Source organism: Leptodactylus fuscus, chromosome 4 (assembly GCF_031893055.1).
Source record: "Leptodactylus fuscus isolate aLepFus1 chromosome 4, aLepFus1.hap2, whole genome shotgun sequence".
NCBI lineage: Eukaryota > Metazoa > Chordata > Amphibia > Anura > Leptodactylidae > Leptodactylus > Leptodactylus fuscus.
Window position 1 is genome coordinate 38,436,999 of NC_134268.1, and position 23,191 is coordinate 38,460,189.

Below are 23,191 nucleotides of genomic sequence, written 5' to 3' on the forward strand. Positions count from 1 at the left end.
CAGACGACCGTGGCTGAGATCAATGTGCTATCTGTGTTTTACCAGGATAGCACACTGACCCATTCATTTCTATGGACCTGTACACATAACCGTGAATTACGTGTGCAGGCCGACAGTCCAGGCTGCAAAATATAGAACAGGTCCTATTCCTGCACTATTTTGCAGCCCTGATCCCGTGGTTCCTATTCATTTTATGAAAGGGGCCGTATAAGCACAGACTGCACGGGCAGCACACGGGTGACATCCGCAGGTCTCCTGTGCACCGCCCATGCCTTTAATTCCCGTCCGGCCAGTAGTACATGGTCATGTATAAGCGGCTTTAGACAGATGCCTCCTACAGATCCCATACAGTGGCATCCATATCGATGGGGTCCCAATATATACTGTAATCCTGGACTGCATGTGAACATATTGATTTTAATGGGGCATGTGACCATTGGGATAAAGAACAGGGCCTTGCTATATTTTGGTCCATTTTGAAGACCATGTATGTGCATTAAAGGCTATGAGTAAGTGAATATCATGGACAGCACAGGCTGCCATCTGTACACTGTCCATATCTCACAGACCCAGAGACATGGAAGAGTCTAGAATAGATTGGAAAAAATCTATAGACTGTCTCATAGACCAGAAAAAGACATCCTATGGTAGATAATACCATCTGTATACTGACAGTATATTTTCCTATACTCTACTTTCTATACTCTTATATATCCTTTACAACAATAAAAACCATTGAAACAGAAAAGTATAGACTTTAACAATGAATAGGATTTTGACCTGTTTGGGACTAACATGGACATCACGTGTCTGCTAAAAGCGGACCTGTGAATAAACCCAAACATATGAGCCCCACTTGCAGGAAAAACCTGTGCAAGGCTGGAAACTCAGCCCCCATACACGGTAGTGCCAGCATAGCGCCCCCTGGCTGAAGTCACCATCCAAGATTTCTATAGCCTTTGCACCTACACAGAGTCACATGGCATACAAGGATAGTAATTCCCAGTGGCGTAACCAAAGTCTTGTAGGCCCGCTGCAATCTTTTGTCCGGGGCCCCCTAGCTCATCTCTACAGTGAATTCTTGATAGTGATGGTTACGGGTGCTAAGGAGTTTAATCCACCTTCGTGTGGTTAGGGGTAATCTGTGGGTCTCCTTGGCTTATGGGCCAGATGGAAGCTGCAATCTCAATACTGATGTCAGTGCTTATGGGCCCCCTAAGGCTCCTGGGCCCTGGTGCGACTACACCCTCAAGTTACACCCCTGGTAATTCTCCACTATCATGTTACTGAACTATATGTAAACCACTAACCTTTCCACTAAAAAATAAACCATTATCGATTATACAAAAGGTGTGTCTCCTCTGCTCTGGAAGGAGAGCAGTGCAAGATAGCCCAAGCAACATGGCAATGAAGTATGACAGATAGGGCTAAAGCCTGGCCTCTTGTCACCTGCAGAGAATCTAGGTCGGGTTCGCCCAGTGACCCAATTCTTCCACCGAAAAGGAATTTTTATTCAATGCAAATTCTTGTGCCGGCTCTTATTATAAGAGCTCTCAAGCAGTTAATGATTTCTTTGAATACCTGAGCGAGGGTAAGAACTCCTGTGTAGTCCAGAAATGGAATCGCACTGCAGTCCAAGATCAAGGTCATGTTACGACTTGTGTCAGGCTGGAGTGTTCCTGAAACACAAATGATGATTGGTATCTATGGCCTCCATACAGCTGATATCGTTCAGTACATTTCAGCTCGGTCCTCATGCCGCATAGTTTGTGGTATGCAGTTCCCACGAACACAACCTTATTTAACCTCTTCTCGTTGTAGCCAGTTTTGGACGTTCAGAAAGATCTCAATCATCTCCGTATCACTCTATATGGTAATAAGTCTGGAATGTTTTAACTTACCCAAGTGATGTTGAGATTGCATTTCTAATGCCACATTGTACTTAGTGGCAAATGTAGGCCAATATAATTTGTCAAAATGAAAATTTGTCAAAATTGGAAAAATTCTCAATTTTCAAAATTTGGAATGCTCTGCCTTTTAGACCCAGTCCTTTCACCCAAAATTAGTTAATTCTTATCATTTGCCATATCTCTGCTTTGTATTGCCATAATTTTTAACGTCCTGTAATTTTTTTAGAAGTCTTATAAGTCTAACAATTTTCCACGTTTTCAAGAAAATTGACAAATCCAATTATTTTAGGAAACAGTTCAGTCCTGATAGAAATTTAAAAGGTCTATGTATTAAGAAAAAAAAAACATAAATCACCCAATTTGAAGACCTGTACCCCTCAAGTCATTCAAAGAAAGTTTGTTAACCCTTCAAGTAATTAAAGCAAAATGGAGGTGAAGTTTAAACATGTAAATTTTTTTTTTTCAGTAATATGTTCATACCTAAAATTTACAGTCCTATGAAAAAGTTTGGGCACCCCTATTAATTTTAATCATTTTTAGTTCTAAATATTTTGGTGTTTGCAGCAGCCATGTCAATTTGATATATCTAATAACTGATGGACACAGTAATATTTCAGGATTGAAATGAGGTTTATTGTACTAACAGAAAATGTGCAATATGCATTAAACCAAAATTTGACCGGTGCAAAAGTATGGGCACCTCAACAGAAAAGTGACATTAATATTTAGTAGATCCTCCTTTTGCCTCTAGTCGCTTCCTGTAGCTTTTAATCAGTTCCTGGATCCTGGATGAAGGGATTTTGGACCATTCCTCTTTACAAAACAATTCAAGTTCAGTTAAGTTTGATGGTCACCGAGCATGGACAGCCCGCTCTCAAATGATCTGAAAACAAAGATTGTTCAACATAGTTGTTCATGGGCAGAATACAAAAAGTTGTCTCAGAGATTTAACCTGTCAGTTTCCACTGTGAGGAACATAGTAAGGAAATGGAAGACCACAGGGACAGTTCTTGTTAAGCCCAGAAGTGGCAGGCCAAGAAAAATATCAGAAAGGCAGAGAAGAAGAATGGTGAGAACAGTCAAGGACAATCCACAGACCACCTCCAAAGAGCTGCAGCATCATCTTGCTGCAAATGGTGTCACTGTGCATCAGTCAGCAATACAGCGCACTTTGCACAAGGAGAAGCTGTATGGGAGATTGATGAGAAAGAAGCTGTTTCTGCAACCACGCCACAAACAGAGCCCCCTTAGGTATGTAAAAGCACATTTGGACAAGCCTGTGGACTGCTGAAACAAAGACTGAGTTGTTTGGTCATACAAAAAGGCGTTATGCATGGCGTCCAAAAAAAAACAGCATTCCAAGAAAAACACTTGCTACCCACTGTAAAATTTGGCACCGGGAATCTTGTTAAAGTTGAGGGTCGCATGGATTCCACTCAGTATCAGCAGATTCTTGAGAATAATGTTCAAGAATCAGTGACGAAGTTGAAGTTACGCCGGGGATGGATATTTCAGCAAGACAATGATCCAAAACACCGCTCCAAATCAACTCAGGCATTCATGCAGAGGAACAATTACAATGTTCTGGAATGGCCATCCCAGTCCCCAGACCTGAATATCATTGAACATCTGTGGGATGATTTGAAGCGGGCTGTCCATGCTCAGCGACCATCAAACTTAACTGAACTTGAATTGTTTTGTAAAGAGGAATGGTCCAAAATCCCTTCATCCAGGATCCAGGAACTGATTAAAAGCTACAGGAAGCGACTAGAGGCAAAAGGAGGATCTACTAAATATTAATGTCACTTTTCTGTTGAGGTGCCCATACTTTTGCACTGGTCAAATTTTGGTTTAATGCATATTGCACATTTTCTGTTAGTACAATAAACCTCATTTCAATCCTGAAATATTACTGTGTCCATCAGTTATTAGATATATCAGACTGACATGGCTGCTGCAAACGCCAAAATATTTAGAACTAAAAATGATTAAGATTAATAGGGGTGCCCAAACTTTTTCATAGGACTGTATACAATCATAGGGATAAAATGAGAAAATCCAGAACACAATTTCTCCCAAGTACAAAAGTACCCCACATGTGGATGTAGATTTGGGCACACGACAGGGTGATTCACTAATGGAAAGTTACGGAATGGGCACAGCTACATATATCCAGACAACAATATTAGGCCCCAGATTGGATAATTAAATTAAACAATTGCACTTTTCAGAAACCCAACCATGATGTCCTTATTGTAGCCGAGTCATCAGTCCCCTCCTGATAACCCTGTAGCAATAGAGACATCATGGCTGGGTTTCTGACAACTCCCAGACTATAGAAAGTTCCAGCATTCATGGTCATATCCACCGACAACTGATCAAGGCTCAAGACTAGAGATGAGCGAGTACTATTCAGAACTCCTGTTTCGAATAGCACACACCCATAGGAATGAATGGACGCAGGGGGTTAAGCGGCCGGCCACCGGAAAAGTCTGCGTGCCGACCGCTTCCATTCATTCCTATGGGTGCATGCTATTTGAAACGGCCGTTCCGAATAGTACTCGCTCATCTCTGCTCAAGACATCAACACTAAGATGGTTAGAGAAGATATTTAAAATTCTGCAATTTTTTTAATTTATATATTTGCAAAACTATATAAATGTTCATTTTCTACTCATCTAAATATGTTTATGTTCATGGAAGAAAAAAATCTTTAATAAGATGAATACATTTACTTACCATTACAGGCTGCTTTGGGGATTGACATCAATAGAGCTCCAGTTTTCTGCTAAAATACAGATCAAGTTATTAGGCCTTATGATACACAGAAAGATAATAGATAGATAGATAGATAGATAGATAGATAGATAGATAGATAGATAGATAGAAAACCCTGCACAGCAGAACATGGCAGCCATGTATTTACTGAATATATGATCATACGGCCTCCATGTGCATCTTGAGTCATCTGATGCCATATATACAGATGTGTCCTTTATTGCCTTTACTCTTGGCTGAACATGTCCAGATATGTCACCAGATGATTAGCTTATCAAGACAACACTGTTTCACAAACTAATATACAATATGTGTCTATGTGGGCCACAGAGTATTGTGTTGTGCAGCCTTCAAAAGGAGTCTGTCATCAGGATGAACCATATTAAACCAGCAACATATTGAGGTCAGGCTCACTGAATGTAACTCTATATTCCCTATGACAATGTGTTCCTCTGTTGAGATAGTTATATAGTTCACAATATGCTAATTAGCAGTCTGGAGCTCCTCTGTTGCTCCGAACTGTTACATACCACATCTGCTCTAATACAGTTACATTCGGGTGAGCCTCACCTATCTAACTGTGTTACTGGTTTAATATGCTTCACCATGCTGACAGACTCCCTTTAAAGGTTTTGTTAGCAACTCAAAATATTGTATTGAGTTGGTTTCCTAAATGGGAATCATTAAAGGGGTTGTCCCATCACAAGGATCCTATCTATACTGCTAGTTTATGTGGATTTAAGACTTTTCCTAAATACATTGCTTTATCAAAACGGCTTTGCTTGGCTGCTATCTTAATTTATTCACTTCATTGTTTACACTCCGTTTCTATGGCCCTTGGGATTATCTGCTCATTTGTCAAGTAATGTAGCTGCCTGCTCTCAGGGGGGGGGGAGGGGCTGGGAGCAGCTCTGAGCTGTTTGTGTCTGATAAGTAGCGGAGCTTCTCAGATAGGGGAGGTGAGAGCTCCGGGATTTCTGAGCTCTTATTAGTCGGTTTAATTGAATTTGGCTGATAAGGGCTGAGATAGGGAATCCGTTACCTCTGTATGTAATACAAACTGACTCAAATCCAGCTCTGCTACATCAGCTTCACACTGTGGTAATTCATTTACAACCAATGCCGTGCAAGTGAAACCCCGCCCACCAATGTGCTGAGAAAAGCAGGAAGTGAAGCGAGCACAACAGCCTGAAGATTAATGAACAAGCATCATGGGAATACCCCTTTAAATGGAACCTGTCATGTGAGAGATGCAGTCCAGTCTATCGGTGGCATGTTATAGAGCAGGAGGAGTTGATCAGATTGATATAGTCTTGTGGGAAAGATTCAGTATAACCTGTCATTTATTTAGTGAAATCTCTGCTCTTTCTCTGCTGAGAAGTCAAGGAGGCGGAGCTATCAGTGACTGATAGCCTCTCCTACATGACTGTACATTCATTTGAATTCTCGACATAGAAAGAGAAGAGATTTCAATAGATAAATAACAGGTTAGGGTGCATTCACATGGAGTAACGTGCCGCGTGACCTGGCACGTATGGCACGCAAAATCAAGGTTGCAAAATAATGAGGCGTATACGATCCTACCTCCCAATGAAATCAATGGGAGCGTTTACGGCGCTCAAAGTCTCACACACCGTATACGTGCCACATCACGCGGCACGTTACTCCGTGGGAACTCCCCCTAATACTGTATTTTTTCCCCACAAACCTATACTATACAAACCTGCTCTATAACATGCTACCTGCAGATTAAATGACATTTTCCATGTGACAGATGCCCTTTAACCAAATTCCAGCTACGGTTAGGGTGGACACATATGTTTCTATAGGTCTGTACAAACACCATCCAATGGAATATGTCCCTGCATGGGTAGGTATGGACTCTATATTATGGCTCTGTAAAAGTATGAAGTTATAGGAAGCTGTAATACCTCTGTGTGCGTGAGTCCTAAGGCACTTTGGTCTGTCCTTGGAGTAAACTAAGTGCAATAAATCCACTTGAAGACAACTTCATTAACCTATATTTGTCTAAATTCAACAAGGATAGTCACTGGTCTGGAGCCCAGCATCTATAGGGGTCCATCCACTCCATAATGTAATGCACTTAGTGGTCATGAGTGGAGAATTGAATGGAGATTGCTGGGAGATCCAAGGAAAATAAGTAAGGCACAGAATAGAGCTCCAATAATCTTGTAGGGTCTATGTTATGACACTTTGGTTTGGTTAAGTAGAGGGTCCCTCGGCCAAGGATTTGCAACCTTAATAATGCCTTAAATATAGGCCTATGACTCAATAGAAATGGACATCTAAGGCATGGTCTTCCCAAATAGGTTGGCCAACATGCATCATATATGGTGGAGTTGGTCTTCACAAAGAGGTAGCTTTGAGAAGAGGTTTCATTGTATTGATATATTCTTACCATACTCGAACCTCTTCTTGTTACAAATTTACGGTTCATCTCCAAGATGTCCATATTGAATTTTTTAGAATTGAGAAAGAGGAGTGGTGATCCAATAGAGACTATTCTTAGTTCCTGGACAAATGAGAAATGTGAAGTGTATTAGATAGATGAAATCACAGCCATTACAGAATTTGTGGGGCAGATATACTGATGTGTACCACCAATAGTGCCACCAACGTGTATTGGATAAAAAGTAAGCTGTATATCAAATAAACACCACAAAATCAGCTTATATAACCAATAACTGCAACCACAGATAGGACACAGCGTCACTTGTTCCATTCATTCCCAGAATATAAGGTGCAGATGTCTACTCAGTTTTATGGATATGTTATTGTTGGATTCAGAGCTCCATCACTGGGCCCAATAATCAGGCCGAAAATAGAATTTCACGAGAGGAATTTATTAAGACTGTAATATTGATAAGGTATGACCCAAACACCAAGACCCCCATTTGTCATGTCAATGTAGTGGTCATAGTGATTGCTTAAACATCACTCGGATCCATGTGCCATGTCCAATACTGCAGCTCAATTCCATTGGGCCAAGTCACAATACACAGACACGGTAGTTGGGCTAAATCGGCCCGGCATTCTCATGATCAGTAGGAGGTTTCAGCACTTAGGCCCTAGAGATTGAGTGACTAATATTTAGGCCTCTACAAACCCCCAGATTATGGATTTGAGTATGATTTATAACATCCTTACTGGATACTTGTCTTCTGTCACGATGTTATACTCTTCGTTCATATAGACTACATGCAGTATCTTTGCTCTGTTGAGTTAAGAACATTTTTATTAATTCATAGGTCAGTTATAATGTGACCTAACAGCAAATCAAAGTAGACCAGGGTGCGTTCTATACATTTATTACATCACTGAGATATGATGGCTTGACATTAAACTGAAGCTGCACTACTTCTGACAGGTGTATGCTGCAGACCTTGTGGATCAAACCACCAAATACAAATTTCTATCATATTTTGAATAGTGACATTTAAAGGGGTTTCTGGGCAAAATATTGATATATCCCAAACATAGGTCATTAATATCAGTTATGTGGGGGTCTGACACCTGGCACCACCACCCATCGCCTGCTCTCAGCAGCTGATACACAGAGAATAGAGCAGGAAGCAGACAGGTCTGTTTCTCTTTCAGCACTGAGACAGTGCACCTTATGAATGGGAATTCATCTGCAGTACCTGGTCTGACCACTACGAAGAGAACAGAGCTGTCTACTTCCTGCTCCGTTCTCTCAAATTGGGCACATTACGAATTGATACAGAGAATGGAGTTCCCAGGTGTCTTTACAGGTGGAGCTGCAGGTTGCACATGTGTGGTGCTACTCCATTCAGTTCTAGCATTCATATGGATAGAAAGGTAGAGTGCAGGTGTGAGCTTTCTCTCTATTCATATGGCACACAACAGAACACCATTCTCTTCTTCAAAGAGGGCTCCATAGGTTGGACACCCAACAAATCAGACAGTTATTCCCTATCCTGTTAATAACTTGTAGGACATAGCATGTTAATGAAATCTATACAAATGGCACTTACCTGGTTAATCTAAGCACGCCAACTGCTATGCTGAACAAAACACCAAACAAGAGACCAATATTCGCAGCAAAGCAGATTGTAAATATATAGGTACAAATCCAGATGACCTACAAGTAAATGAAGGCAGTAAAGTAACCAAAATTAGGTTAAAGTTAATCTGTCGTGTAGTTTTTCCATCCTAAAGTGACCCGGCACGTTCTGCATCAAGTAATGACCTTCCCTACTTCTTACTAAGCTTTCCCGGTACTATTCCGTTATCGGGCCAGCAGCAGCGCAGTTCAGCAGCAGCTTTCGGGACAGCAGTTCAGCAGCGGGAATTACAATGACATCCGAGGACTGCTGGCCCGATGCTTGTGCCCAGTAACCAGTACATCGATGACCCCCCTCCCCCATCCTTCTCCTCCTGCCAGTGCTGCCCCCCAGCTCTCCTTACATCTTCCCCGTACCCTCTCCCCGCCACACGACTAGGCCTCACCTCAGCGCTAGTACCGAGACCGAAAGGAAAGACACCGGGGCTCAATCCAGGCCCTGACAAGAAACACGCCGACTATAGGAACGGTGAGCTACAGCGAGCCGGAGGGACAAACTTTCTGCAGCGTCCGGCGGCTATCTAGTAGCATTCATTGCTCAAGATTTACGGTGAGGCCTATTACAGGGAGAGGGTACGGGGCAGATGTAAGAAGAGCTGGGGGGCAGCACTGGAAGGAAGAGGAGGATGAGGGCATCGATCGATGTACTGCCTACTACACACAAGCACGGCCTCTATCATCGGGCCAGCATCGGCTTAGTCATGTGGCGGGGAGAGGGTACGGGGTAGATGTAAGGAGAGCTGGGGGGCAGCACTGGAAGGAGGAGGAGATGGAGGGGGGGTCATTGATGTACTGGCTACTGGGCACAAGCATCGGGCCAGCAGTCCTCGGATGTCATTGTAATTCCCGCTGCTGAACTGAACTGCTGTCCCGAAAGCTGGTGCTGAAATGCGCTGCTGCTGGCCCGATAACGGAATAGTACCGCTTTCCCTTGCTAAAAAGTCAGACTAGAAAATTTTAACCCCTTCCAGCCACACTCATTTTTCAATCGTGTTATTTTTTTACTCCCCGACTTTTTGCTCCACAAATTGTAGTTCGTAATGGTACCGTTTAATATTCCATACAATGTACTGGAAAGATGGAGGGAAAAAAATGAGAATGGAGGGGAATTAGAGAAAAACGGTTTGTGCCACTTTCTTATGGGTTTTGTTTAGAGATGAGCGAACACTGTTCGGATCAGCCGATCCGAACAGCACGCTCCCATAGAAATGAATGGAAGCACCTGTGACGCAGACTTTGCCAGCAGCCGGCCACTTAACCCCCCGCGTGCCGGCCGCTTCCATTCATTTCTATGGGAGCGTGCTGTGAGCGTGCTGTTCGGAACGGCTGCTCCGAACAGTGTTCGCTCATCTCTAGTTTTGTTCAGCGTTCACTTTGTGGCCAAAATGACAAGTTATTTGTATTCTGCCAGTCGTTACGATTGAGGTAAAACTAAATTTATATAGTTGCTATGTTTTAACACCTTTAAAAAAAATCCAAAACTATTTTGGGGAATGTTTGAAATTTTTATCACTTTTTGTTTAAGTTTGGAAGGTGAAATTTCAAAAATACAGCCAAAGGAAGAGAGAAATTATTGGCCCCTTCATATCCCAATTTCTAGAGTATACTATAGATAAATATGGACTCTATCTACTAGTTCTGATGCATGGACCTCTATCCTTTGTTAGAAGGCGACAGGCAGAGTGCTGGAGCCCCGATATATCTCCCCCAGATTTCTGACATATGTGTGGCCCAGTGCGGGTCTTGAGTAGGCCTCAGTGTGGGTCTTGAGCTCATTACTGGGCCATAAAAGGCTACAGAGCCTATACTTCAGGGCAGATCCTGGGAGCAAGAGGAGCAAGCCACACGTATAGTTAGCTTTTTACTGTTTAGTTAGTGCTCGGACAAGCAGGGTTTTGCCTGAGGTTAAGGCTGTATTTTATTTCCTTATTCTGTACCTGAAGTGAAGGTTTATTTATTTTGATGTTTTTCCAAATAAACATGTTTGTACCAGACAATATGCCCCCGTCTCTGACTGGTTGGGTCCACACCAGTGCTACTACTGAGCTACCATCCCCACATATTTCATTAGGAAACAAGAAAGAGAGGGCCCAACCACTTGTTTGACCACTTCCATACTATAGAGAGAATGACTTTTCAGGACTAAACTAAGGACTCATTGATAGACCTTGAAACTCAAAGATGTATTTATTAAAGTTCAATAGAGAAAATCTGTTCTTCTTACCCAATCGTATTTATCAACATTCCAATATTTCTTCAAATCCCTGAACTGTATGAGCATACCCTTCAGTCCTACAACAATAATAGTTGCCAAGACACACTGCAATGGAAATGTAGGTTAGTAGTTTTATATTCCAATAATCTCAGATGTATTCCCCTTACCATAAATTTCCTTACCATAGGTAGCCAGTATAAAAGTGGTGCTACAAAATAAATAACAAGCAGGACCAATACACATGATATCAGACCAGTCACCTAAAAAACAAGGAAATATCTGTTACAATAAAGATATGTCCCTGTGTACCTTTACTTTTAGATATACATGAGCAGATACTGTATGTATCACAATATGTTTTTAAAGGGGCTCTATCACTGGATTCTCGCTATTTTAGATAAACATATGCCTGAATAGCCTTTAAGAAGGATATTCAAGTCCTACCAATCGTTTGTTAAAAGACACCCCCCCCCCATTTTAATGAATTACCTTTTAAACGGATATGTAAATTATCCCTCCGTGCATTGTGGGTGTTCCCGTGCACCCCTCACGTCCATACTCTGTTCACACCCTCCTCTTTTGGTTCTTCTATGTAACTCCCTCTTCCTGCTTTCGATTCCCAGCCTCACAACTGTCTCTTCCCTGCTAGTGGTACAGGACTTGTGATGATGTCACTACTGCTCTGTGATTGGCTTGTCCCCGTAATGATGTCACTGCAAGGTCCTTCTAAGTAGTGATTATGCAGAGCAGTGGCTGCAGCTCCATGTGTCTATCATAGACCTCCATGTGTACAGTAGATCTATGCTAGCTGAAGCCCCTGCTGTGCATAATCACTACTTAGAAGGACCTTGTAGTGACATCATCACAGGTCCTGTACCACTAGCAAGGAAGAGACAGTTGTGAGGCTGTGAATCGAAAGCAGGAGGAGGGACTTGCGTAGAAGAACCAAGAGAGGAGGGCGTGAACAGAGTATGACGTGAGGGGTGCACGGGAATGCCCACAGTGCACGGAGGGCTCATTTACATATATTTTTAAAACGTAATTCATTAAAACGAGGGGGTCTTTTAACAAACAATTAGCAGGACCTGAATAGCCTTTTTAAAGGCTATTCAGGCATATGTTTATCTAAAATAGCGAAAATCCAGTGATAGAGCCCCTTTAACAAAACATGATACTCTGTCACAAGATGTCTGTCCTTTAATTTTCTATTTGTTTCACCCTTATCCAGCCCCCTAAGAATACAGAATTTCGCAGCTGATTGGTCACTTATATAACCTTACATATAAAGCTTAGCTCAGAATCGGGTTGGTCAGGGCATTCACCATAACAGGGGCAGGTAGACTCATTCACACACAAGCCAACCCTTTAGACTCATTCACCTCAAAGTAAAAAGTCTAAAAAGGCACAAAGACACACAGAAAAGATCAAATCTACTGGATGTCCGCTATTTAATATCATTCTGATGTCTTCTGTCAAAGATATGCCAGAAGAATATTCCTTTTAGCTATGAGCTAAACAGTCTATGAGCACAATGGCCAACATGTTGGAGGATCTTTCATGTAAACTGCCAGGACACCCCAGACATGTGAGCGTATTGCTTCTACTATACATTTCCTTCCACATTACAGTAATAATGGAGTATGCTGACCTGGGTCTTCGATCCAACGTTGTATGATAGAAAAGTACGGGCTGGGGCTCCTGAATTTGGGATGCAAAAGAAAAATGATGGAAGGATATTGCTGAGCCCATGGGCAAAAAGCTCCTGAAAGAAACATAAATGAGAAGAAATCTCATTACAAAGACTGTCCATCCTGCCAACATAACATAGAATATTGTGTGCTGGTGTAATGTATATCTCGGACATATTCCCATTGCTCAGACAAGGCTCTTGAAGGATATTGCTATTGCTACTTCTAATGTTCCAGCTATTTATAGCAAAACTTCTTTTATGTGATATTTTTGACCCAGAAATTGTGGTAAACCAATATATTAATCCTTTATATACCTGTAAAATAATCTGTAATCTCCCAAAGCCATAAGCAACAGTGCAGGCAGAAGTAACATAAAATGTGACTACAAAAAGTCAACACTGTTTTTCTATCCTTACAAGTACGTAATATAATTTTCTATGACTTACTGGAAAGAAGAGGTGTTATTGTCTGATACTTGGTATGAGGATTGTTTTAGCCTATGCTTTTATAATGGAGTTAAAGGGCTTGTCATCTATAGACAACACAGTTCTATATACAGTATTACAATGTATACTGTAGATAATACCAGCGAGTGCCCCATAGGCTGCAAACCGCAGCTCTTCATCTGGACAAACCAGTCCTCTGGGCTCCTGAGATTCAAGATTATATTGCAGTTCTGAGCTGGAATTACACAGTCCAGTGACAGAGCGGACCGCTGAGAGACGTGCAGGAGGAGAGGGGATGTTGTGAAGATGATCACTGGGATGTTGAGCCATGCCGACTCCAGTGCCGTGGCCAGCTGCGCTAGGTTACACGGATGAGCATCCATGGCGCGAACAACCCGATCGAGGTGGTCCCACAGATTCTCAATTGGGTTCAAGTCCGGGGAATTTGCTGGCCAAGGGAGTACGGTAAACTCATCCTGGTGCTCCTCGAACCACGCACGTACACTGCGAGCTTTATGACACGTCGTATTGTCCTGCTGCCATCATCCTGAGGAAAAACATTTCACATGTAGGGGTGAACATGGTCCGCAAGGATAGATGCATACTTGTGCTGATCCATCGTGCCTTCCACAATGATGAGTGTACCCAGATGGCTGATGACACGTGCCTTCTGCCATTGGTTATTTAACGTTGATGTCATAAGTAGGCTTCGGTCACATTAATATGACTGGACTGTGTATGTGCCAAGACATCGGAATTGTCATTTCTGAATTACTGGATGAAATTAGATTTACTATACAAATACAATAATTTCATAAAACATAAGTGTGAACTACCTGATTCTCACAAACAGGATACTTAAACCTCTTGCTTGAATTGTAAGCAAGAAATATAGACACTGCATATCCAACTAAGGCGACCCCAAATGCTTCCACAACGACATTCTGGAGGGTATCCATCGGTGGTGGTTTTGGAAGGGGTATTCTGAAAAGGCAAGACAAAATCAGCCATGGCTATAAGATATTATCTTCAACTCAGTCTTCAGGAAGGCTATTCTACCACATATGGATATGCTACATGTGTCTATGTGCCCACTTAATAGTTGTTTAAAGAAGTGCAATCTTTCAAGGGTTAACACTTTGGAGTCCTTATCCAAAACTAAGATAAAATTCAACACATCTGTAACTTCCAGCTATGGGTTTCCCAGTGAGAGATTTCCACACAGCTCATATTTAGTATTATACCTTCAATGTTCTATTCATAAGGCTCTTACGATAGCAAATCTAACATATCTAACATACAATAACTTACGCCATAAATGGTTAGCGTAAATGGTTTGACCTATCCTTCAAGTCACACGTTCAAACCCTCAACACCTCCTGCCGCCTCCAGCTCAAGAACATCCATCAAACCTGCTCCTTCCTCACCCCTGAAACTACCAAGATGCTCGTCCAGGCCCTCATACTCTCCCACTTAGACTACTGCAACACCCTTCTCCATGGACTCCCAGCAAACACCCTCACCCCCCTCCAGTCCACCTTAAACTGTGCAGCTCGCTTAATTCACCTCAAGCCCGATCTTCATCGGCTGCTCCCCTCGTCCAGTCCCTCCACTGGCTACCTATAGCCCAGTGAATTGAGTTCAAGCTATTAACGTTAACATTCAAAGCCATCCACAACCTGTCCCCTCCATATATCTCTGAACTCATCTCCCGCTACCTACCCACACGTAACCTCAGATCCTCCAATGACCTCCTACTCCGCTCTGCTCTCATCCGGTCCTCACACAACCGCCTCCAAGATTTCTCCCGTGCATCCCCCATACTCTGGAACTCCTTACCAAGACACATAAGACTGACCCCCACAATCACAGGCTTCAAGAAGGCTCTGAAGACTCAGCTATTCAGGAAGGCCTACAGCCTCCAATAACACTATCACCGCACCGCCATCTGTACAGTCTCCCCCTCTCCTTCTGTCTCTACCCCCTTCCCTCATAGATTGTAAGCCCTCGCGGGCAGGGCCCTCTACCCCTCTGTGCCAGTCGGTCACTGTCAGTATTATATCTACCTGTATATTTTGTGTACTGTATGTAACCCCCAAATGTGAAGCACCATGGAAGTAATGGTACTATATAAATAAACAATAATAATAATGGCTCTATGGTCATTTCTCTGCCTACAATGATCATGCGATGGCTAATAGTGGCCCACTATGACAAATGTTAAAGGGGTGGCCTAGGGTGAGGAGACCGTCAGTATGATTGTTATATGTCGGGGCAGACAGATGAACAATTTAGGGTATAGTCTTAGAAGTGTATTTACATTGTGCCAGTATAAAGAAATGTTGGGAAACCATCAATTTGGTCAATTACTCAAATAAACCGACATAAATTAAAAGAAAAGGAATTACCCTGTTGGAATTGGTCCAATAACGTCAATTTCATAAGTTTCAGGTATATCGGCAGAGTAAAAAGCAAGAGAAGCTACGATAATCTGTAGGAGAAACAGAACTTGTACAAGTTATTAGTAACCAAATACTACAACCCTAGTCCTAGGTCGTGTCTGACACCAGTGACCCCACCAGTACCAAACCCTTGTTAGGGCAGGTCTTTGGGGTTGGTCATGCAGCTATCAGACATTTATAGCATACAGATGTGTCCAGCCTTACTCTAGGTTGAATTTGGTTAAAGGGGTTTTCAGTTTCTAAGTAGATCTGTGGGAGTCTGACACACGGGACTACCAAAGATCTTCGGTACCAAGGCAGCGTGGGAGAGCCACAATGCTCACTCGCTGTACAAATTGTAGAGGTGAGTGTAGAAACAGCAGCACTGCACCATAGACTTCAATCTGTCTGGTAAGTGAACAGGGCAAGTCTCCCATGCTGGCTCGGTAATGGTGACCTGTGGGGGTCCCAGATGTCAGACCTCTGTAGATCTAATATTCATGGCCTATCCTAAGGATAAGCCAACAATGTTAAAAAAATGGATCCGATCTTGAAATTTCAGGATCGTTTTTAAAATCCGATTTTCGATCATTTTCTAGCCGATCGTGATCGTGAAATTTGCTCAATCGCCGATCGGGATCCGATCATTTTCTGATCCTGATTGCTCACTCCTATTCATGATATATACATGAATGGTGTTGAGCCGATCTTGAGATAACCTCCGACCCCGATCCCGCCGGAAAAATTGGTATCGGAATTACGATTCCGATCGTGAAATTTACTCGATCACCGATCGGAATCCGATCTTTTACAATCCCGATCGCTCAACCCTAATCCTTTAAGGATTACATTTGTCATGGAATCAAGTCAGACCCTTGAGAGCCTGCAATGCAGAACACAATCACTAGGAGGTCATACATAGACACATATAGGATAGACATGTAAAATTGTGTTGTTTTAAAAAGCTGGTCATCTTGTTATGCACATATCTGGACATGACCATCGAGGAAGAATGGAAAGAAAGAACATATCTGTATCCTGTGGATATACAATATATTCTATTCCAGATATGCTGGGTCCTCTATGACAGTGGTCCCCAACCTTTTTTCCACCAGGGACCAGTTTCAGCAAGACAATTTTTCTATGGGGGGGCGGGAAGGGGTGTGGTTGGGGGCGGGGTTAAGCATGGGGGTGTAGACTCACCAATGCCAGGTCAATGGGGATAACAAATCCGATTTTACTTTTGTACTTTTCATTGAGCTCCTTTGTCAGGATCAGCACCACAAGCAAAACAATGGATATAAGTACAGCTCCTACATGAGCCTGACTGATGTTTTTAAATACATAAATATAAATCTGCAAAAATAGAAATAATCTTAAATATTATTAGGAAATGGAAAAAATGCAACACAAATGCAGAACATTACTTGGTGGAAATTATATTTTCATTTTTAAAAAAAATTAGATTTTTAGGAAAGAATCCTGGATCACGCATGTCCTATAAAATGTGAGTTTGGGCTTACGCCTGGTATTGGACATATTGAATTTTTATACTTTATGCATCCTGTTATGTTTGCAGTTGCTCTTTATGTCTTAAATATCTAGTAAATGTAATTTATTTGACCCAGGAACAGGTTTTTCAACTTCCTGTCTGGCGCTTGGTTCACATCTGCACTTGACACTCCGTACAGTTATTCCGTTCCCCTCATGAGAAATGCGAAGAATGCAAAACTTTTCTCTCCACATTTTTCGTCCTTTTTGAGCAGAAACAGAACGGAAACCACATGGACCCCATTATAGTCTATGGAATCCGTGGGTTTCCTAAAATAATCGCTTTTTTATGCGGATTAAGTTTCCGCTCAAAAGGTCTCCAAGCAGGCCCCCCGAATGGAAACCTGTGCGCAGATGTGAACCAAGCCTTACTATGATTATGTGTTGACTTGGTCCTTGGTCTTGTATTTTTTCAATTATTTCTTGCATTTATAAAATTTTGATTTTTTTTTTTTTTTTACAGAGGATCTTTCAATAGGCCCTGCGCCACTGACTTCTGCACAGTTGCAAGTTTTTCTCTAGCCCCCATGGTTCTTAAAGAATCAGTGCTGTTAGTTTCAGCACCCAATATGCTAACTAGGCTAACTACTGTCAGGTGGGCGGTCCTGGACTGCAGCAGACTAACAGAGACCACCCATCTGACAGTAGAGAGCCTAATTAGTACATTGGTGCTAAACATACAGCACTGATTACTCAGGAATGGTGGGGACTAGAGAAAAAATTCCAACTTTGCTGGAATGAGTGGAGTGACATTTATTGAAAGATCTGGAAGAGTTGAAGCTGATGGAAGTCGGTTCAAGGACCTCTTTAATGGTAAAAGTATCTATGAGTGATTCTATAGGTGCTCCCCTTTAACCAGCAGGGATATGACACCTATAAAACCTGTATTGTGAGCCTCTACAGTACTGCATGATACTTACATGAAACATTCCTAAGGGTCCTGATATATACGGCATCTTCATTCCTAGCAGGAACTTTACTTGTGACGTCACCACATGAGTGGCCGCGCCCGTTGTCATTGCACTGACTACTGGTTCTGATAATAAGACGGTTGTACAGCCCAAATTCAACAAAAACATGGACATCTGTGATAGGAACAACAATGTTAGCATTTCATTGTCTCTTAGGTTATCTCTGATAAATTCAAGGTCTTTGGATCAGATCTTATTGTGGTCCTATGTTACATTCACATCCGTGCCAAGAATTCCATTTTTCGTGTCTGTTAGAGAACCAGACGAACCGAAAAACGGTTCACCAGATGATGAAAACAATAATGAGGGGCAGCACGGTGGCTCATTGGTTAGCACTGCAGCTAAGTCCTGGGTTCGAATCCTGACAAGGACAACATATGCAAAGAGTTTGTATGTTCTCCCTGTGTTTTATGAATTTCCTCCCATACTCCAAAGGCATACTGATAGGGAAAATGTAGATTGTGTAAAAAAAGAAAATAATAATGGACACAATAATAATGGACTGAAATTGCTGTATGAAAAAGCAGATGTGAACATAGCCTTACTAGAAAGCAATTTCTTTAAGGAAATTATACAATATAGTCCATAGCAAGAAAGTAACTAAAATATAAAATATGTGTTCCCAACAACCTTACGAAGATCCAACTAGTGTATAAAGTCTTATAGGCAATACTCCATGGAAAAAATATGGACGTTAGCTCTTCTGTCTCTCAAGTGCCATCTATAGGTATCTGCCCTGTAAGCCAATGTTCGAGCTACTGGAGAGTCTTAAAGGGATTATCCGGTTTCCAACATTGATGGCCTATCCTTAGCCTATCGTAAGGATAGGCCATCAACCCCTGCAGGTCACCGGTACCGAGACAGCACAGTTTGTGATATTTTTTACATAGATTTGCCACATAGATTTTAATGGGACAGGCAATCAATGTTAAAAAAAAACAAAACGGAAAACCCCATGAAACATGACTGTAGTGTGCAGCACAAGGATCTTTAAGAGGACCATTCATGTGCATTGTTGGCTTTCTAGCAGTATATAATGTCGCTGATCTGCGAAGACATGAAAGTCTCTTTAAAGTCTCATTTAGGCCGGAAACACCGCGCTACAGCGCTAAGGGAACAACCCCAGCGGGAACGCATCCCGGTTCTTCCCGCAGCGCTTTGAACAGAAAGTTCATGGAGTTTTCCTCCACGGACTTACTGTTACAATTATATCTACGGGAAAGCCGCCAGCGTTTCTGTAGATATAATTGACATGCTGCGATTTTCAAAAACACGCTGCGATTTTTTCTGCAAGGTGGGCATGGGATTCCATCCACTTTGCTGTTACTGTATAACACAGTGTTTTTTCCCGTGGCGTTTCCATGCTGGTGAATTGCGGTGTTTCCGCCCCGTGGGGCCCCAGCCTAAGGGTCTCTCTTGAAATTGCACCTACAGGGGGCAGTAGGGAGACAATGTTTTCCTGCTACAACAAAATCTACTTTAGAATCTACATACGTCTTTTGTTGTATCAACTCTCTAAGTATATTTGCTTTAGTAGTCACACGTCTAACCCTGACTGACCTTCATTGTGTGTCTGTTCTTTCTGTTATCTAATCACTCGCTAGTCTCTGACTATATCAACTTCTGCTTTATTAACTCTATTAATTGAAGTGTGTAATACACCTAGATATACTCAACAACATATTCCGCAGCCCGATCCCATATAGGGCTCACAATCTAAACTATGCCTTTGTAGTATGGGAGGAAACTGGAGTAACCAGAGGAAACTCATCCAAACATGAGGAGAACATACAAACTCCTTGCAGATGTTGCCCTTGGTTAGAATCAAACCCAGGACTCCAGGCCTAAACACTGAGCCACTATACTGACCATGTAGAGAAATAATATAAAAATGTTAAAGAATTTCTAGATATGGATATCATTTTTAATTTTCTTGTCCATATAGTTGAGCAGTTGCTTTTGTTTTTTTATTGTGGCATCAGCTGCATTTTTCAATGGCACCATTTTATCATTTTTGGGGGGAGTGGAGCTGTACACAGAGGGGCAGATTTATGAAGATTAGAGGTTTCAATAACATTCTTTATAATACAGAGCGAATGGAGGTAGCGCATCATTTATGACAAGGCTCACCCTTTGTTGAGCCATGCTGGCATATACTTTCACATTAATGATGATCAATTTGGTGGAGTGAGGAGTGTTGGCCCCACCCTCTGCAGTCCATTGCCACGCCCCTTTTCAAAAACGTGGCAAGGATAGCACAGAAGTGAAAATGTCAAAAACTGGTGTACAAGGCCTAATAGATCTGAGTTGTTAACTGTCTACAGGATTTTATGATCACGACAACACCATTAATATTTATAGCTTTCTGTGTATTTTAGTGTTTAGCACAATTGAACCAGATTTTATGAGAAAAAGTAATTTGTTTCACTACTTTTTAAGAGTCAATAACTTTTTACATCGGTGTAGGTTTATGATGACTTGTTTTTTTCCCAGGAAAAAACAAGCCATTTACAGTATGTGTTATGATAAAGTCTCTGGAGCAAATATCAGAAATTGCAGGATCTGGCTAACAACGAGAGCAATAAAACTAGTTGTTTAAATCTTATACAGTTCTCTGAGCTAGATTTCAGACACTCATATGCCTTCACCAGCGCCAGCTGCGAAGCCAGATGGACTTGTGCTGCATTTAAGACCCAAGTTATCACGGCAAAAACTGGTACAAGAAATAGATGATCCACAAACCAAAGTCAAACTAAAACCCATGATGAAGACACAGAAAAACTAGGAGTATGTATCAGGAGCGTGAACGTTCAAACCAAAATCAGGAGACAAATGTATTACCAGTGACAAACCAATGGTCAGTTCCGAGAGGTAATGTCAAAGCCAAAATCATAAGACAAGTGGATTTCCAGTAACAAGCCAATGGTCAGTATAGAGCAGTCCAGCACAAATGATCATATTCTAGAAGCCCCAATAGGTAAAAACAAATGGCAGACACCTGGCTGAAAAGAATGAGGATATAAATATCCCTCCTCGGCACCCTGAACACTGCAGGAAGGTTGGCACTACTTCATAGGTTGGCACAGTAACCTAAAAGTAACTACAGCTAAATAAAAAATCCTGACATTAAGTGTTTATTAATTGTTATATATAATTGACCAAATACGTCATAATTTTTTGGGATTTTGTATGTCAAGCACTATAAACAATGTTGTAACTTTACCATCGGTTGTTAGTAATGCAGCAATACCATAAGTATTTTTATGGTGGTTTTAATAGGTTTATTTTTTTAAATGAAACTTCATTATAAAGTAACACGCCATGTGACATAGTCAATGATGGTCTGAAGATGAAATAGGACTATTGAACTGGAATTTAAGGGGTCAAAGTGCAGAGAGCTGAATTGCCTGCCATCCCAGCAGCCGTTTTAGGAGTATGGATGGGTGTTACTGCCTCGCTTCTTTCTAAATCTTGTGCCGACAAACACCCGAACCTACAAATGCACAGTGATGGATACAGTATACTGATCACACTCCTGCCTGTGATGGATAAATCCAAGGTCATTCCATGATAGTTAACATCACTAATGGCTATGCTGCTTTTAGGACACACAGCTCCTCTAGTGGTCACTCCCTGAACTAACATCTCTAGGCTTCTTTCTCCTTAATCACTACATTACAATATCAGAGTAGTACAAATGTGTGGCTAATACAAATAATAATATATACAAATACTATATGAAGAAATAGAAGACTGTTACTTGGATAACGCCGCCAAGAAATGTCACAGCTGCAGCGACTCCTATTCTTTCCATTTCAAAGTCAGATAAACCAAGATCACCCGGCAGCGAGGTATTGGTGACATTCCTGTTGTTTAGTGGAACAAGCCGCTCAACGGCTGCACAAGATATCAGCGATGTGATAGCAAAAGTCCCTGCAATGCAAACAAAGAGGACGGCAGAGTGCTTTATGATACTGAAAATGGCTGGGAAGGGACATTAAAAGAGAATTATTCATGGCAGTCACAAGAGGATTTCTACTTTCTACCCATCAACTGATCAGTATGTGATAAATGTTCCCCATAGTGTATGGACAGTATGTACGGACAGACTCTCCCTGGCAATGTTTCGTTAGGGTGTTGCTAGGGAGAACTATAGAGCTTGTTTTCTACTAAAAGATAGTAAAATAAGTTAATAACATATATTACAAAAATGTTCACCAAACAGTCCCCTACACAATTGCAAAAAAAAAAAGTGAAATGATGCTTTATACTTTAGGTAATATTAGGTTTAATGAAATCTGTATACGTCTGAATGCTGGGAGCGCCCTCTAGTGGTGGCTAAATGCAGGAAGCATTGTATATTTAGTAACTAGCACTTATTTCACTATGCCTATGCACCTTTATAGAGTTAATAGAGTTAATAAGTGAAAGTGTAGCAGAGCTGAGTTTGACATTTATCCATCTCATGGTGAGCTAAATTTTCTATTGAAATGCTTAGTTATGTGTGCACAAATGAAATGTGTCATTTAATCCTGGGGCAGACATTGTAGATGGTGGTGAAAGCTATATCTGTCTCTATGACAAGAAAAGTGGAGAAGGCAGGAAAGACAGGTATAATATGTATGATATGTGATCGGCTGTTGTTTAACAATATTTGTAATGGACTCTCAGCTATATATTATACATTATCGCACTAGGGTGTCTAGAGCTCAGCGTTAAAACTTATTCTGGGGTCCCCATTGTACAGCTACAACCAAATATTACCTGAGTCTTGTCTGCAAATTCCAAAAATGTCACCAACAAAAATAAATTTTTCACTTATGCCTCTATGGGACATAATACTGTGTGCAGGGGCCGCTATGGGACATTATACTGTGTGGAGGGGCCACTATGAGATATTATACTGTGTGGAGGGGCCACTATGGGACATTATACTGTATGAAGGGGCCACTATGGGACATTATACTGTGTGGAGGGGCCACTATGGGACATTATACTGTGTGCAGGGGTCACTATTGGACATTATACTGTGTGGAGGGGCCACTATGGGACATTATACTGTGTGCTGGGGCCATTATGGGAC

General features: G+C 41.7%; 1 protein-coding gene across 2 annotated transcripts in view; it reads right to left on the bottom strand.

The window, feature by feature from the left end:
* Positions 1–23,191, bottom strand: part of SLC26A7 (solute carrier family 26 member 7) — a 31,421-nt gene that overhangs the window by 3,560 nt on the left and 4,670 nt on the right. Inside the window, exons 3-15 of one of the 2 annotated variants that reach the window (XM_075270310.1) lie at positions 21,869–22,041; positions 18,058–18,222; positions 16,790–16,942; positions 15,554–15,636; positions 13,982–14,129; positions 12,657–12,770; positions 11,191–11,268; positions 11,018–11,113; positions 8,705–8,811; positions 7,857–7,923; positions 7,108–7,221; positions 4,650–4,698; positions 1,582–1,679 (exon numbers count right to left, since the gene is read on the bottom strand). In XM_075270310.1, coding sequence (XP_075126411.1) covers positions 1,582–1,679; positions 4,650–4,698; positions 7,108–7,221; positions 7,857–7,923; positions 8,705–8,811; positions 11,018–11,113; positions 11,191–11,268; positions 12,657–12,770; positions 13,982–14,129; positions 15,554–15,636; positions 16,790–16,942; positions 18,058–18,222; positions 21,869–22,041 — 1,445 coding nt within the window. Of the gene's footprint in view, positions 1–1,581; positions 1,680–4,649; positions 4,699–7,107; positions 7,222–7,856; positions 7,924–8,704; positions 8,812–11,017; positions 11,114–11,190; positions 11,269–12,656; positions 12,771–13,978; positions 14,130–15,553; positions 15,637–16,789; positions 16,943–18,057; positions 18,223–21,868; positions 22,042–23,191 lie in introns of both variants that reach the window. The other variant, XM_075270311.1, reaches the window with a different exon arrangement.